The 17,474-nt window shown below is 40.2% G+C and overlaps 1 protein-coding gene across 2 annotated transcripts in view; it reads left to right on the forward strand.

Moving 5' to 3' along the window:
• Positions 1-1,063: 1,063 nt before the first annotated feature.
• The window catches only part of LOC118006534 (WD repeat-containing protein 70), a 295,923-nt gene continuing 279,512 nt past the window's right edge, over positions 1,064-17,474 (forward strand). Inside the window, exons 1-4 of one of the 2 annotated variants that reach the window (XM_034999215.1) lie at positions 1,064-1,205; positions 1,306-1,371; positions 4,619-4,702; positions 13,502-13,622. In XM_034999215.1, the coding sequence (XP_034855106.1) occupies positions 1,181-1,205; positions 1,306-1,371; positions 4,619-4,702; positions 13,502-13,622 (296 nt within the window). In that variant the 5' untranslated portion in view covers positions 1,064-1,180. Of the gene's footprint in view, positions 1,206-1,305; positions 1,372-4,618; positions 4,703-13,501; positions 13,623-17,474 lie in introns of those variants that run through there. The other variant, XM_034999216.1, reaches the window with a different exon arrangement.

Below are 17,474 nucleotides of genomic sequence, written 5' to 3' on the forward strand. Positions count from 1 at the left end.
TAAAGGGTGTTAACAAAAAAGTATGAGATCTTGACATTTGCGACAACATGGATGGACCTAGAGAGCCTTATGCTAAGTGAAATAAGTCAGACAAGGAAAGACAAACATCATATGATTTTACTGATATGTAGAATCTAAGAAACAGACACACACAATCAAAAGGAAGAAACAGACCCATAAATACAGAGAACAAACTGATGGTTGCCAGAGGGAGGAGGATGGGCAAAATGGGGGAAAGGGAGAGGGAGACACAGGCTTCCAGTTATGGAATGAATAGGTCATGGGGAAAAAAGGTACAGGATAGGGAATCCAGTCAAGGGTATTGTAATAGTGTTGTATGGTGATAGATAGCAGCTACACTTGTGGGCAAAATATATAGACTTGTTGAATCACTATGTTGAATGTCTGAAACTAATGTAGCATTGTGTCAACTGTACTTCAAAACAAAACAAAACAAAACACCTCCCCAGGTGATAACTAATATGCAACCGAGATTGAGAAATATTGCCTGAGGGCTTCCACGGGTTTACTTGTTCCTTGTAGGACCTGTGTACTTATTCTTTCTTTTTTTTTTTCTAAATGCTTATTATACCAATCATGTATAGTCATTGAATAAAATCTAGAAAGAAAGAAGGAAGGAAGGGAAGGAAGGGAAAGGAAGAGAAGGGAAGGAGGGATGCCTGGGTGGCTCGTTGGTTAAGCCTCTGCCTTCAGCTCAGGTCGTGATCCCAGGGTTCTGGGATCCAGCCCCACATAGGGTTCCCTGCTTAGCGGGAGGCCTGCTTCACCCTCTCCCACTCCCCCTGCTTGTGTTCCTGTCTCTGTCAAATAAATAAATAAAATATTAAAAAAAGAAGGAAGGAAAGGAAAGAAGGAAAAAAAAAAGGAAAGAAGGAAGAAAGAAAGAAGAGAAAAAAAGAAAGAAACGGTGTTGACACAAATTATGTAAGGTTCCCAGCGGGTGCGTTGAGTTAGCAGGTGATCTCTGCGGCGCTTATGCCCCGCCAGCCCGCTAGGGCGGCGCAGCTCGACGGACCGCCATCCCCTCGCGGAAGGCGACGCTCTTGGCCTTGGCGGCGGCGCAGTCTCTCCAAGGTGAAACTCCCTGCTGGTTTTGCCGCGAGTCCTTAGCCGCTGTTTGTGCTGTGGCTGTGGCTAGTTTTGCGGCGGGTGGCTGGCCATGGAGCGCCCGGGGCCCAGTGAAGGTGGGTTCCGTGGGGCGATGCCAGGCAGGAGGGCGGGAAGGGCCGTGGGACGCCGAGGTCGCCGCACTAACGAGACCTTCTCCTCCTCCTCTTGCCCCAGTGACAGGCTCAGACGCATCGGGACCGGATCCGCAGCTGGCGGCTACCATGGGCTTCACGGGGTTCGGTGAGTGACTGTCTTAACACCTAGCCTCATCTCCTTTTGCAGAGGTTTTAAGAACCGCAGGTTGAGAGAGGAGGCCCAGCTGTCACCTCTGTTCCGCACCCTCCGCTGTGCCAAGCCCTAGTTATTTTGGCTCTAGTGTATGCCTTGCAGCTTTCTCGGTAGCCCCTTTCCCATCCGTTTTCGAATTCTTCTTGCTTGTCTGTTGGGACCAGTTTAGGTGACACGTATAGGAAGCCTTGTGGGAAAGATAGCTTTGTGACCTATGCTGTGGACGCTGTTGGTTAGTGGAGGGAGTTGTCTTTTTGTGTCCTGAGACTGAGAGCTAACCATTGACTGTGGTCTGTAATGAGGTGACTTTTCTGGCATCAAGTGGGCCATTAAGTGATATTATAACGGTTATTAAATCCTTTTTGATTCAAACCTTTCTTCCCCGGAATTGTCACTTCAGTCTCTCTGTAGAGTCTTGTTATGAGATAAAGAAGGACATTTCAAACAGAGATGTAGTCATCTGTTGAAAACATTACTGCTTGTAAGAAACAAATGTAAATTGTCTTCCCATTTCGCTGATCTTGGATAGAACAAATATCAGGCTAATGTGTCCAGGTCTCTTGTTGGTGTTCATATATCCATTTATTATGTTAATGTCTTCTGCCACATTTTTACTCCTAGGTGGTCATGTTTACAAAAATACTATATAATTATGTGTTACTATAGTATTTACTTTTGTGGGTTTTTTTTTTTAAGATTTTATTTATTGTCAGAGAGAGAGCGTGCACAAGCAGGCGGAGCAGCAGGCAGAGGAAGAAGCAGGCTCACTGCCGAGCAAGGAGCACCTGTGGTGAAGGCAGACGCTTAACCGGCTGAGCCACCCAGGCGTCCCTATAGTATTTACTTTTGTTTCAGTTCTTTAAAATAGTTTCCTCCCTAATTTCAAAAGTAACACATATTAATAGCAGAAGATCTGAAGAACACAAAAAATGAGAAGGAAGAAAGTAAAATCCTTAATAATTGCATGACCTAGAAATCAAAACTTAGAAGTTTGTTTTCTATTCTTTTCTGTTGTATATTTATCAAGAAAGTTAACATCATATGTATGTACAATTTTATATTCTTAATTATATACTTTAATTCTTTTTTTTTAAAGATTTATTTATTTATTTGAGAGAGCGAGAACGAGAGAATGAGAGAGAGAGAGAGAGAGAGTACATGAGAGGGGGGAGGGTTAGAGGGAGAAGCAGGCTCCTCGCCGAGCAGGGAGCCCGATGCGGGACTCGATTCCAGGACTCCAGGATCATGACCTGAGCCGAAGGCAGTCGCTCAACCAACTGAGCCACCCAGGCGCCCTATATACTTTAATTCTTAATACTTTGAGGATTTTCCCTGTCACAATATGCTCTTCCAAAACATTTTTAATGGCTGAATAGTACATTTAATAGAAGTGTCATAATTTTGGCCTACATAGTTTCTAATTCTAACTTTTATTAGTACTACTAAAAAGAATATCTTTATAAATAACTCTTATTTTTTTTTTTTTGGTAAAAGGAATTTTATGTGCATTTCCATAGGGGAAATTTCTAAAGAAGGGACTATAATAAAAATATAAATATTAAAAAGTAACCAAAACATTGGGTATATATCTTTTTTTATTTTTTAATTTTTTTAAAATTTATTGTTTAAGTAGGCTCCACAACCAGCGTGGAGCTCAACCCAGGGCTTGAACTCATGATGCTGAGATCAAGAGTCTTACGCTTAGAGGCACCTGGGTGGCTCAGTTGGTTGGGTGACTGCCTTCGGCTCAGGTCATGATCCTGGAGTCCCAGGATCAAGTCCGGCATCTGGCTCCCTGCTCAGCAGGGAGTCTGCTTCTCCCTCTGACCCTCCCCCTCTCATGCTCGCTCTCTCTCTAGCTCATTCTGTCTCTTAAATAAATAAATAAATAAAATCTTTACCAAAAAAAAAAAAGTCTTACACTTAACGGACTGAGCCACCCAGGTGCTCCTGGGTATATATCTTTTATTTTTTATTTTAATTTTTTTTAAAGATTTTATTTATTTATTTGAGAGAGAGAGAGTGAGAGACAGAGAGCATGAGAGGGAAGAGGATCAGAGGGAGAGGCAGACCCCCCGCCGAGCAGGGAGCCCGACGTGGGACTCGATCCCGGGACTCCAGGATCACGACCTGAGCCAAGGCAGTTGCTTAACCAACTGAGCCACCCAGGCGGGGCGCCTGGGTATATATCTTTTAAAACTAATTGATACATTTTGTCATAATGCCCTTCAGAAAGGTTGTTTCAGAGCGCCTGGGTGGCTCAGTCGGTTAAGCGACTGCCTTCGGCTCAGGTCATGATCCCAGAGTCCTGGGATCGAGTCCCACATCGGGCTCCCTGCTCTGCGGGGAGCCTGCTTCTCCCTCTCCCACTCCCCCTGCTTGTGTTCCCTCTATCGCTGTGTCTCTCTCTGTCAAATAAATAAATAAAATCTTTAAAAAAAAAAAATAGAAAGGTTGTTTCATATTATAGCAAAGTCAGTATTATGTAAGAATGACATTTTTACCATATTCTTACTAACATGGAGTAGACATTATTATTTAAAAAAAAAAGCAATGAAAACAAATATAATATTGCTTCCAAGCTCATTCACGTTGCCAGAATTTGGTTTCTTGTAGTTTTAGGGCTGAGGCCTCTGTTTCCTTATTTGCTGTCAGGTGGGAGTCTCTTAGCTTCTTAAGGTCCTTGCATTTTTGTCATCTTACTGCCATCATCTGAAAATGAACTAGTGTTTCCAGTCCTCACACTTCACATCTCTCTGACTTCAGCTGTATCTGTTCTTCATCTTTGCTTGTAAGGGCTTCTGTGATTAGATTGGGCCAACCAGGATAACCTGTTTTAAAGTCCATAACCTTAATTAGATCTACAAAGCCCCTTTTGCCCTGTAATTTAACATATTCCCGGGTTCCAGAGATTAGGGTATGAACATTCTCCATTCTGCCTATGACCAGTGTTGTAGATTTAAGGGGTAGAGTCCAGGTCAATTAGAGGAGGATGGGAAAGTTGGCTGGTCAATGATGAGACTGTCATTAAAAATTCCCTGGGAAGTAAACTCTTTCTTCCTAGGTATTTTTCTTGTAGCCAGGCTATAAATTAAACAGACTAAATGGTTATCAAACATTTAATAAGTGTTTATTGAGTACCTAAAGTTTGGCCAGCTTAGTGCAAGAAGATCACAGTCTGCTACTTATTTCTGTTTAGGAAAAAAAGCTCGAACATTTGATTTGGAAGCAATGTTTGAACAAACACGAAGAACAGCTGTGGAAAGAAGTCGGAAAACACTGGGTAAGCAGTAATGGCTCTTTTATTGGTTTCAATACTGTATACACCTTACACAAGTACATTGACAGTTATAAAACTGAAAAAAAATGCAAAGTTGTGTTTTTTTTTAATATTTTATTTATTTGACAGAGAGAGACAGAGAGAGAGGGAACACAAGCAGGGGGAGTGGGAGAGGGAGAAGAAGGCTTCCCGCTGAGCAGGGCGCCCGATGTGGGGCTCGATCCCAGGACCCCAGGATCATGACCCGAGCTGAAGGCAGACGCTTAGCGACTGAGCCATCAGGCGCCCCTCAAAGTTGTTAAAAGACCAAATGTGCTGGTTCCTTTGGAAACAAAGGTTATTATTTTTTTTTAGCATGGTAAAAGTTACATCTAAGTAGGATAAGAAAGTCTGAATGCTAAAATCTTTTTGAAGTGTGTGCTATGAACAAAGAGGGATTCTAAATTAATTTATAAGAATCAGAATAGCAGTTTCTTTGTTACCTCTCCTTCCACCTTTATCTGATTTTCATTTCATTTTTTTCTTTTCCTGCTTACAGCGGAACCAGTATTTGGAAGTCTGGGCGAGAGGTGGCTCTCAGAGCTGTGTGCACCGCTGACTGTTGACTCAGACAGTATAGACAGTTGAGACAGACAGTGAATGTGGCTGCTCTTGAGCCCCTGCATTCATGAGTTGTATCAGACATTTAATGAAGGCCTTAATTTCCAGACTGTCTGGTGTGATACCAGGTGGTTGGCAATTCTGGGTACCACCTTAGGGTCTTCCAAGTAGATGGACTCCTCTACTGCTTTGTTTTTTGTTTTTTTAAAGATTTATTTAATCATTAGAGAGCACACAAGCAGGGGGAGCGGCAAGGAGAGGGAGAAGCAGGCTCCCTGCTGAGCAAGGAGCCCGATGCGGGGCTCAATCCCAGGACCCTGGGATCATGACCTGAGCCGAAGGCAGATGCTTAACGACTGAGCCACCCAGGTGCCCCTCTACTGCTTTCTTTGGATGTGACTCAGATCATTCTTACAGCGAAAGGATAGATGTATCTTGATAGCGCAAAAGGGGCTAGAAATCAGACTGGACTTCTGGAAAAATTTAAGTGAATGTTCTGGCGATTGTCCTTTTTGGTTTTAAAATGATAAATTATATAGCAGTAATTTGGAAAGTGAGCTTGATGTGAAATTTTTTGGTCTTCGGAAGAATAAGGTTTTTTGTGGTGAGAAGCCCACATACTGTTTTTTAAAAAGAACTGTCATTAATAACACATTTCAAACATACAAAAGTATAGTAATGAACTCCTGTCACACAGATTTAAGTACTATAACAATTCACAGCTGGTGTTATTTCCATTTTCTTCCCCTCTCAGATTATTTTGATATAAATCTGAGACACATTATTTCACCCATAAATATTTTATTTTTTTAAAGATTTTATTTATTTATTTGAGACAGAGAGAATGAGAGAGAGAGCATGAGAGGGGGGAGGGTCAGAGGGAGAAGCAGACTCCCTGCCGAGCAGGGAGCCCGATGTGGGACTTGATCCTGGGACTCCAGGATCATGACCTGAGCCGAAGGCAGTCGCTTAACCAACTGAGCCACCCAGGCGCCCACACCCATAAATATTTTAGTATGTGTCTTTAAGAGATACTGAACCTTTTTTTTTTTTTTAAAGATTTTATTTATTTATTCATGAGAGATAGAGAGAGAGAGAGAGAGGCAGAGGCAGAGGGAGAAGCAGGCTCCCCGCGGAGCAGGGAGCCCGATGCGGGACTCGATCCCAGGACCCTGGGATCATGACCTGAGCTGAAGTCAGACGCTTAACCGACTGAGCCACCCAGGCGTCCCGATACTGAACCTTTTAAAAACTTAACTGAAATACTTCTACCACACTTAAAAATAATAAATAATTTAATATCATCAGACAAGATACAAAGACATGCTACTACTTGAGGCATATTTACAAATGCTTTAACCACTTAATTTTTATTTTTTAAAAAATTTGTTTATTTGACAGGGACACAGTGAGAGAGGGAACACAAGCAGGGGGAGTGGGAGAGGGAGAAGCAGGCTTCCCGCTGAGCAGGGAGCCCAATGTGGGGCTCGATCCCAGGACCCTGAGATCATGATCTGAGCTCAAGGCAGCCGCTTAACGACTGAGCCACCCAGGCGCCCCTAACCACTTAATTTTTAAATTAAGCATTTTAGTGAATGCTTATGCTATTAGAGTATAGCTCTCTTGTATTTACGTCTTTCAGCTTGTGATAACAAAACACTTGGAACAGAGATTGTCTGTTCACCTAAGTAAGTTTTATAGTTCCCTGTACCATGCCTTGAAAGATAAGTCCTCGATATATACTTGAGAAGATTGAATTTGGAACTCCAATACTGCCTTTTAAAAAATAAATTCTGCTTCTTTGGAGAATGTTTTAAAATGGCCCCGTCCATTGTATAGAGCTTCGGATTTGGAGTTGGAGGACCTAGGTGTGAGGGTCAGCTGCACATCCTACTAGAGAGAACGTTGGGTGGATTTTCAAATATCAGATCCTTAATTTCCTCATCTCTTAGGTGGAAGTGATAATAAGGAATCCCTTAGAAGTTTCTTAAAGGGATTAAGATGTTGGGCATAGTACCTTTTAAACAGTAAAGTACTTTAAAAATATCACTTTAAACTCTTACAGTTTTTCTTAGTAAAGCATGTATGCATTTAGCACCTAAGGGGAATTACAGCGAACAGTTACTAGATTTTTAAAATTTGAAAAATCATCTCAAGACCAAGTTCTCCTGTGATGTTTGTGGATGAATTGTGTTGAACTTTGTTGATTTAGTATTATATCCTCGGACTTGGACTGCTGTTTTTTTTTTTTTTAAAGATTTTATTTATTTGACAGAGACACAGCAAGAGAGGGAACACAAGCAGGGGGAGTGGGAGAGGGAGAAGCAGGCTTCCCGCTGAGCAGGGAGCCCAATGCGGGGCTCGATCCCAGGACCCTGGGACCATGACCTGAGCCGAAGGCAGACGCTTAACAACTGAGCCACCCAGGCGCCCCTGGACTGCTGTTTTTACCCCTGATCTAAATACATGAATCCAAAGTTTCACTTATTTTTCTTGAAAGTTCAAAAATTGCGATATGGGCATTATTTATCTCGTGATTGGATTAGAGATTGGCATTGACATTAGACTTGAGGAAAATAATTCTTATGGTTCCCCCCCGCCCCCCGGCAGTCCCTTTTAATAGAAAGTTTGTCTGTGTTTATGTATATGAACTGTTTTAGTTGGTAAATGCTCTAATAGAAAGGATGAATTACTATAAAACCTCAATAAAGTATGCATTATGTTAAATGTCAGGAAATAATGGTACAATTGGTTTGTTTTTTTTAAAGTGTTTTTTTCTTTTTTTAAAAGATTTTATTTATTTGTTTGTTTGTTTGTTTATTTATTTATTTATTTGAGAGAGCACCAGCGAGCAGGAGGGGTAGGAGGGGCAGAGGGAGACTCAGGCTCTCTGCTGAGCAGGGAGCCTGAAACAGGACTCGATTCTAGAATTCGGGGATCATGACCTGAGCTGAAGGCAGATGCTTAACCCACAGAGCCACCCAGCCACCTCTATATGTTTTATTTTTCCGAAAGGTCTAATAATTATGTCTAGGGCATATGTAAGACTTAGGTCCTTTTTTATTTTTTTTAAAGATTTTATTTATTTATTTGACAGAGAGAAACACAGCGAGAGAGGGAACACGAGCAGGGGGAGTGGGAGAGGGAGAAGCAAGCTTCCTGCGGAGCAGGGAGCCTGATGCGGGGCTCGATCCCAGGACCCTGGGATCATGACCTGAGCCGAAGGCAGACGCTTAACCGGCTAAGCCACCCAGGCGCCCCGACTTAGGTCCTTTTTTAGAGCTATAATACTATGAGGAGATAAATGGGGAAGAAAAATTTATTCAAATGCTTATTTTGGGTGTGCATGTGTTTTATTTAAATTTAAATATATTTAAAAATTATTAGAGCACCAGCGAGTGCGTGCATGGGGGAGGGGGGGAGCAGAGAGAGTGGGAGAAGCAGACTCCTCGCTGAGCAGGGAGCCCGTGGAGGGGGGATGGTGGCACCAGAGGGCTCAATCCCAGGACCCCGAGATCCTGACCTGAGCCAAAGACAGAGGCTTAACTGACTGAGCCACCCAGGTGGTATGCCTGTGCTTTAGATGGATTTATGAACCTTCTCTGTGGTAGGACAGGAAACAATATCTTTGAAAAAACAGTTAAGATAGGATTTGAATATGATTTCAATGGATGATTTAGTGATCCTGAAAAGAAAAACTGTCCCAGAGATTTTAGAAATTAGAAAAGCTTAAAGAATTGTGTGTGTGTGTGTGTGTGTATGTGTGTACCTGAAATGGTCTTCCTACCTGGGTAAATCCTATCTCATCCTTTAAGCCCTCACACATATTTTACTTTTTCTAGGAATTTTTTGAAAACCTGTCTGGACATAATAATTGTTCCCTGTCTTTTTTTCCATAACACTTTAAAAAATACTATAAATTTTATCCTAATATTGTTCATGTATTGAGGATAAGAACCTTGTTTTCATCTTATACTTACAGTGCCTAGTAGAGGTTAGTACATAATAGTTACATCCCTAAATCTTTAATGGAGAAATGTAATTAATGTAGTTAAAATATTCTTATTTTTTAATTTCCTAGTATTTTGGCATTAAATATTTAGAATTAAATGTAGATTTACATGAAATTGGTAGGCTAGTGAATTGTTTTAAGTTAGAGTAACAAAAAGATTTAGCAAGATTTAAGTCCCATGGGTAAAAAGAATATCATGATTAGAAAACATTTATTCTAGCTTATATTTACAGTAATTTTATTTCCTTTACATTTTATCTTAAGTCTCGTTTCTTCCTTTAAGTTAAGTGATTGCTATAATGATTGGCTCTGAGATTTTCACGTGCCAAATTACATTCCTTTGAGTCTGCAATTTGTGTGAATGAGCCCAGATGGGAGATGGTAGTTTTGGATAGTTTGCTGTTACCTAGACAAAAATTGCATACATATGGAGGAGCTTTTGCAGAAATGGCTATCCAAAAATTGGTAACTGTTTGAAAGTAGAGAACAATAAAATCAGGTGCTTGGAAGAATAAAATTAGGTGTGGGATAGTAGGTTAATTCACTTTGGTTAAGGGAAGATACAGAGCATTTTTACAGTGCTTATCGTGTGCTTGGTTCCACATTTGATGAAAATGCATGAAACGATACCCTTTGCAGGGAGTTACAGACTACTGAATTCTGTTTGGTTTTGGTTTTTGTCCTCACTTAACAATGAGGAAGATATTTTTTTCCCCCTCTAAAATGTCTTAATCCCACTTTTTATCTTTGTCCCTTGCTTTAATGAAGCAACAGGTGATGGCAGAAAACTCTCTGATTAGAAAATCCTGGCTAGTGTTTAAAAAAATTTTTTTAAATTTTAAATTAAAAAAATTAGATGCTTGGGGATGCCTGGGTGGCTCAGTCTGTTAAGCCTCTGCCTTCTGCTCAGGTCATGATCCCAGGGTCCTGGGATCGAGTCTAGCAGTGGGCTCCTTGCTCAGCAGGGAGCCTGCTTCTCCCTTTGCCTGCCACTCCCCCTGCTTGTGCTCGCATGCTGTCTCTCTCTCTGACAAATAAATAAATAAAATCTTTAAAAAAAATTAGATGCTTTACTAGGTACAAGTAGTTTGGAGTATTTATCCTCTGGTGAGGAACTCTAGTTGGACAGGTAAGCGGCTCAGTTTCCAGATAGTCTGGCTACAAGCATGCAGTAAAGGGCTGGGCTTTGGAGAGAAAGGCAGGCAAACTATTATATAAGGTAGGTGGTGCTCACTGGGTAATTTTGTCTCTAAGAAAGTCTGGTCACATCTTGGAAAGATCAAGTTGTAGAGCCTCAGTTCACTGCTTGGGGACTTCATAGCTTTGTTACTTAACTTTTCTATGGCATAGATTTCTCAAATGTGGAGTGAAAATAGTAGTACCTACATCAACTGTATTGTATAATTGAAATTTGCTAAGACAGTAGAACTTAAATGTTTTCACTTAAAAAAGGGTGAATATGTGGGGTGATAGATCTGTTCATTGACTCCATGGGGAGAATCTTCTCGTAATGTAGATGTATATTAAATCATCACATTGTGCACTTTAAATATTTTACAATTTTGTCATTTATACCACAAGCTAAAAAAAAATAGTACCTACTTCAGAGGTTGTTGTGATGATTAAAGGAGCTGATTTATAGGCAGTGCTTAAAACAGTACCTGATACATAGTAAGCTCCATGTGTAAGTATTAGCTGCTATTATATTTGTTAAATTAAGGTTGTTATTATAAGGTGGTTACTTACAAAGAAGTCCTAGAAGATCTAATTGAAAATGGCTCAAATAAGAAAAATTTAGTGTTACACATGAAAACAACTCTGGAATGGGGCTCTTCCACCTTCTGAGTCCTGACATGAAGAATGTTAAGTTTTTTCCCCCCTTTTTCTGCTTTGCCAGTTTCAGGGTATTGGCTTATTTTAAGCCAACTGCCCTCATGACTGGAAATTGTAGGTGAAATTTTGTTACATGCGGATGACCACATTCACAGGCTGAAAGGATACTGCTTTGTATATATATATTTTTAGAAGTAAGAAAACCTTTCTCAAATGTTCCTCCAGCTTACTTCTCATATCTTATTGGCTGGTATTAGTGTGGAACATCAGTTCCAAAAAACGGCCACTGGTAAGAGCAATATAGTTGATTTGGAATCAAGCTTTACCCCTCTGGGCAGGGAGGGGCCCAGCCTCTGCTGAAGCACCTCCTCCCTCTTATCTGGAGAAAATTGTGGGTTTTCTTAGCAAGGGAAAAAGGAAGGAATGGCTGCCGGATAGGAGGCTAATAATGTACATGTAGGTATTGTTTACTGATTAAGGTGAGAAATGCCCCAAGACCAGAGCTCAGGATCAACTGTCCAAGTGTGGTTTCACCCCTAGCCTCTCCCCTCCCACCCTGGAGAGTATGGAGGGATTGACTGGAGAAGCAGGATGAGGGTAGGAGCCATGCAGGCCCACTCTTATATTTAGATATTATCTTCCTTATTTTTATTTTTTTCAACCTCAGCATCAGAGTGCAGAATTATCTAACCCACCCACCTTAGCCCAGTGGTGAGCACAAAAAATATCAACATGAGCTAGCTATAGTGTTTGCCTTACCTCTTCCTATAGAGTTTTATCTTCCCTGTTTGAAATAAAAGGCTATCTAGTTACAAACATATATTTGTTATCTTCTTGTTTCTTATCCTCCATATCCTATCAACAAAAGACCCTAAAGAGTACAACATTCCAATTAATAAGTGCCTTTTGATACTTTTAGGTGTATTATTTTTTCATTATTAAGAAAAAATGTTAAAGATTATCTCAGGTTAGTGAGGGTGGTGGTAGTTGAGAACCAGACTATTCATATAATTCATTTCCTTCCTGTGTGCCCCCCAATTGTAGAGTGACATTATCAGAGGAAAAAGATCAGATTTCTTTGGATCATTTTTTTTTGTATTTCCAAGGTAAATAACTCTAGAAATCTGAAATTTTCTCATGATTTTTGTGGGAAGTCCCTTACCACAAATCCAGTGGGGGAAATTCAGAAATGAACAAAATTCTGATTTTATAGTTTAAAATACTAAGAATAAAAAGTGAAATTACCTAAACTCTTACCTTTGGATACTTTATTTTTTGCTTATCACCTTCCACATATTTTTATTTTAATTAATTAATTATTTATTTTTAAAAGATTTTATTTATTTATTTCAGAGAGATAGTAAGAGAGAGCACAAGCAGGGGGCAGGGAGAGGGAGAAGCAGACTCCCTGCCGAGCAGGGAGCCCAACTCAGGGCTAGACCCCAGGATACTGGGATCATGACCTGAGCCAAAGGTAGACGCTTAACTGAGCCACCCAGGTGCCCCTCTTTTTATTTTTTTAAATTTTTATTTTTTTATTATTTTTTTTCAAAGATTTTATTTATTTATTTGAGAGAGAGAGAATGAGAGACAGAGAGCACGAGAGGGAAGAGGGTCAGAGGGAAAAGCAGACCCCCTGCCGAGCAGGGAGCCCGATGTGGGACTCGATCCTGGGACTCCAGGATCATGAACTGAGCTGAAGGCAGTCGCTCAACCAACTGAGCCACCCAGGCGCCCAAATTTTTATTTTTTAAGATTTTATTTTTAAGTAATCTCTATACCCAGTGCGGGGCTCAAACCCACAACCCTGAGGTCAAGTGTCACATGCTCCAGCGATTGAGCCAGTCAGGTGCCCCCTTAGATAGTGCAGTGTCATTCATATACTATTCACATGCTCATTTAGCTTAGCATATCTGTTGTTAGTTTCCCAGATTTGTATAGTTTCCATCACTATTTTTATTGGCTGTATTTAATTAAATTAATTTTTAAAAGATTTTATTTATTTGTCAGAGAGAGAGATACAGAGCACAAGTAGGGGGAGCGGCAAGAAGAGGGAGAAGCAGACTCCCTGCTGAGCAGGGAGCCCAACTGGGAACTGGATCCCAGGACTCCGGGATCATGCTGGAGCCGAAGGTAGATGCTCACTGACTGAGCCACCCAGGTGTCCCTATTGGCTGTATTTTATGTTAATATACAGTAGTTCAGTTATTTTCCCAATTTGGGTATTTAGGTTGATAAGTTTTTGCTTTTAGTACCACTCTAAATTACATCTCTTTGACCATATTAATTTTTAGCCTTTATTAATCCTGACAAATTTTGAAATCTTAACTATTGGAAATTTTTGAAAACCTTTTCAGAAGCAAGAGAAAAAGAGGAAGAAATGAACAGAGAGAAAGAATTAAGAAGGCAAAATGAAGATATTGAACCAACATCATCGGGCTCACATGTAGTCAGAGATTGCTCCAAGTCATCTTCCAGGTGCTTGACTTTCTCAAAAAGATTCTGTTAAACTGTCATTCCCATTTAGGTGTTTAATCTTAGGTAATTGAAACTGGTAGTTTTGCAAAGAAAAAAAAAGAGGATAAAGACTGATTTTGTTCTAAGAACCTGGTATCTTTTTCTTTTTTTCTTTTATTTTTTTTTAAGGTTTTATTGTCAAAGGGAGAGACAGAGGGAGAGAGCACACACAAACTGGGGGAACAGCAGAGGGAGAAGCAGGCATCCTGCTGAGCAGGGAGCCTGATGCAGGGCTCAATTCCAGGACCCTGGGATTATGACCTGAGCGGAAGGCAGACGCTTAACTGACTGAGCCACCCAGGCATCCCTGTTTAAGGACTTTTACAGGCCCTTTTGCCAGTGGCTTTCTTTTATTAGGAAAAAAAAATAACAGTAAAAAATATAGGCAGGAGAAAACTGTTAACTTTTTTCTTCATTGAGGCATCTTGAAGTTTTGTAATTTTTGCATAATTTTAATTGCCTTAAGGCTATACATTTTTTCATGTGATTTTGATGTCTTTTAAAAAAATAAAATCTGATTACTTCTTTGCCTTAAGGCTATACATTTTTTTCTTGTGATTTTGATGTCTTTTTAAAAAATAAAATGTGATTATTTCTTTCTCCACTTGAATTTGGACCTCATACTTTCTATGTATATTGATAAACTTGTTAGATTTGATATATTTTCTCATTCTCTAGCTTTTTAAAAAACTTGTTTTTCATTGTACAAACATTTTTTCATGTGTTTGATCATATTTTAATGTTTTTAAGATCTATTTCTTAGGCAATTATTTTTCCTCAAATAGATTATTATGCTACTTTCTTTTTTCTAGATTAATAAAAATTACTTTAAAATTTTAAATGAGATTATTATGAAGTATTTAAGACTATCAAAAAGATAATAAAGAACTGTACTCACTAGACAACTTAAGAAGTAAACTTTTACAGTGAACACTTCTTAGAACTGCCTTCCATTGCATCTCCCTCCCTTCTTGGCAGAGGTAACCAATCTTCCAAACTTAAAATATTTTTTACGTCTCTCTTTATAACATTATAACATATTTCTATATCCCTAAGATGTATATAATATTGTTTTGCATGTTTTAAGATCTTTCCCCTTATATGTCTAGTATAGCACTTAGCATATTGTATACTATCATGTACTGTTTTTGTTATGTGTTCTTGTATAAGATTATTGACACCGTAAGGTCAGGGATGTTTTTCCCCTTAATTAAACAAAAAGTTTTTGCTATGAAGTATGTCATACATATAAAACTTTAGATATCCTGCACTTAAAGTAAAGAGAACAATGAAGTCAATACCTGTAATGTAGAGCTTTACGAGTGTGTTTGAAGTCCTCTCTCTGCTCGTATTTCTCTCTCCTCCACTTTGTTTATCCTTCCTTCCTCTTTTTAATAGTTTTATTAGATATAAGTATTCCTAAACAATATGATGTTTTTTTTTTTTTTTAAGATTTTATTTATTTATTTGACAGAGAGACACAGCGAGAGAGGGAACACAAGCAGGGGGAGTGGGAGAGGGAGAAGCAGGCTTCCCGCCGAGCAGGGAGCCCGATGCGGGGCTGGATCCCAGGACCCTGGGATCATGACCTGAGCCGAAGGCAGATGCTTAACAACTGAGCCACCCAGGCACCCCACAATATGATGTTTTATATGATTTCTTATTTTATATTGATGCTGTTAATGCTGTCATGAGTGTTTTTTTTTCAAAAAAAATTTTTTTATTCAAAATATTTTTTTAGGGGGGCGGAGAGTCAGAGGAAGAGGGAGAGAGAGGATCCTAAGCAGGCTCCATGCATGGAGCCCGATACGGGGCTTGATCTCATGACCTTGAGATCATGACCTGAGCTGAAATCAAGAGTTGGACACTTAACCAACTAAGCCACCCAGACACCCCACAACAAGATATTTTTGAGATATTCATGTTGACAAATGAGGCTATAGTTCATTCATATTTGATGCCGTTTGGTTTTCCTTTTAGAAATATTTTTTCCAATTTCTAGTCAATTTAGGTTGCTGTTTTTCTATATTATTATAAAATATGTTTTTAGTGACTGCCTTGTAGCCATCCTCTGTTATTTATTTTTTTTAAAGACCTTAGTATTTAACTGAAAGAGAGAGAGAGAGAGAGAGAGAGTGTGTGCGTGTGTGTGTGTGTGTGTGAGCCGGTGGGGGTGCGCGAGGGGAGTGGTGAGGAGCAGAGGGAGAGAGAGAATCTCAAGCAGAGTCTGCGCTGAGCATGGAGCCCAGTGTGGATCTCCATCTCACCACCCCGAGATCATGACCTGAGCCGAAATCAAGAGTCGGATGCTTAACGGACTGAGCCACCCAGGCGCCCCATCGTCCTCTGTTTTATATGTACAAAAGTTCCTCTTTCTTCCTCCCTCCTTTCCTTTCATAGAAGCTTATTGAGGGGTGCCTGGGTGGCTCAGGCGTTGGGCGTCTGCCTTTGGCTTGGGTCGTGATCCCGGAGTCCTGGGATCGAGCCCCGCATCGGGCTCCCTGCTCGGCGGGAGGCCTGCTTCTCCCTCTCCCGCTCCCCCTGCTTGTGTTCCCTCTCTCACTGTGTCTTTCTCTGTCAAATAAATCATCATCAACATCCTCCACCAGAGTGGTACATTTGTTAGAATTGATGAACCTGTGCTGACATGTCATCATCACTTAGAATCCGTAGTTTACGTGACGGTTCACTCTTTGATGTTGTACATTCTGTGGGTTTGGACAGATAAGTAATGACATGTAGCCATAGTATCAGTCAGAGTAGTTTCAGTGCCCGAAACATCCTCTGTGCTCTACCTATTCATTCCTGCCTCTTCCTAACTCCTAGCAACCACTGATATTTTAAATTTTTATTGAAGTAATTTATACACATTACAAAATCAAACATTATAAAGCTTCATTTTCCCCTGTTAATTCTTGCTTCCCAGAGAAAATTATTTAAGTTTTTTTTTCATCTTTTATTTACCTTCATATTTCTAAATTGTAACTTTTGTGTCTGGCTTCTTTCACTTTGTAAGATGTTTTCAAGGTTCGTGTTTTATCAGAACTTCATTCCTTTAAATGGCTGAATAGGATTCCAGTGTATGTGTATATCACAGTTTGTTTATCCATTTGTTGATGAACATTTGGATTGTTTTCATTTTTTTTTTTTAAAGATTTTATTTATTTATTTGAGACAGAGAGAATGAGAGACAGAGAGCATGAGAGGGAGGAGGGCCAGAGGGAGAAGCAGACTCCCTGCCGAGCAGGGAGCCCGATGCGGGACTCGATCCCGGGACTCCAGGATCATGACCTGAGCCAAAGGCAGTCGCTTAACCAACTGAGCCACCCAGTGGCGCCCCATTTTTTTTTTTTAAAGATTTTATTTATTTGACAGAGAGAGACACAGGGAGAGGGGGAACACAAACAAGGGGAGTGGGAGAGAGAGAAGCAGGCTTCCTGCGAAGCAGGGAGCCCGATGCGGGGTTCGATCCCAGGACCCCAAGATCATGACCTGAGCCGAAGGCAGACGCTTAACGACTAAGCCACTCAGGAGCTCCTAGATTGTTTTCACCTTTTGAGTACTGTGAGTGCAATGAACATTAGTGTACAAGTATGTTTTTGAGTCTTTGTTTTTAATTCTTTTGAGTATATACCTAGGAGTGGAATTTATGGGTCATATGGTAATTTTATGTTTAACTTTCTTTTTTGAGGAATTGCCAAACTGTTACACAATGGTTGCACCATTTTACATTCTTATCAGCAATGTATGAGGATTCCAGTTTTTTTACATTCTTCCCATTAGTTATTTTCCATTTTCTTATGTTTTTATTGT

Source organism: Mirounga leonina, unplaced genomic scaffold (assembly GCF_011800145.1).
Source record: "Mirounga leonina isolate KUSES-001 unplaced genomic scaffold, KU_Mleo_1.0 Mir_97, whole genome shotgun sequence".
NCBI classification, from domain to species: domain Eukaryota; kingdom Metazoa; phylum Chordata; class Mammalia; order Carnivora; family Phocidae; genus Mirounga; species Mirounga leonina.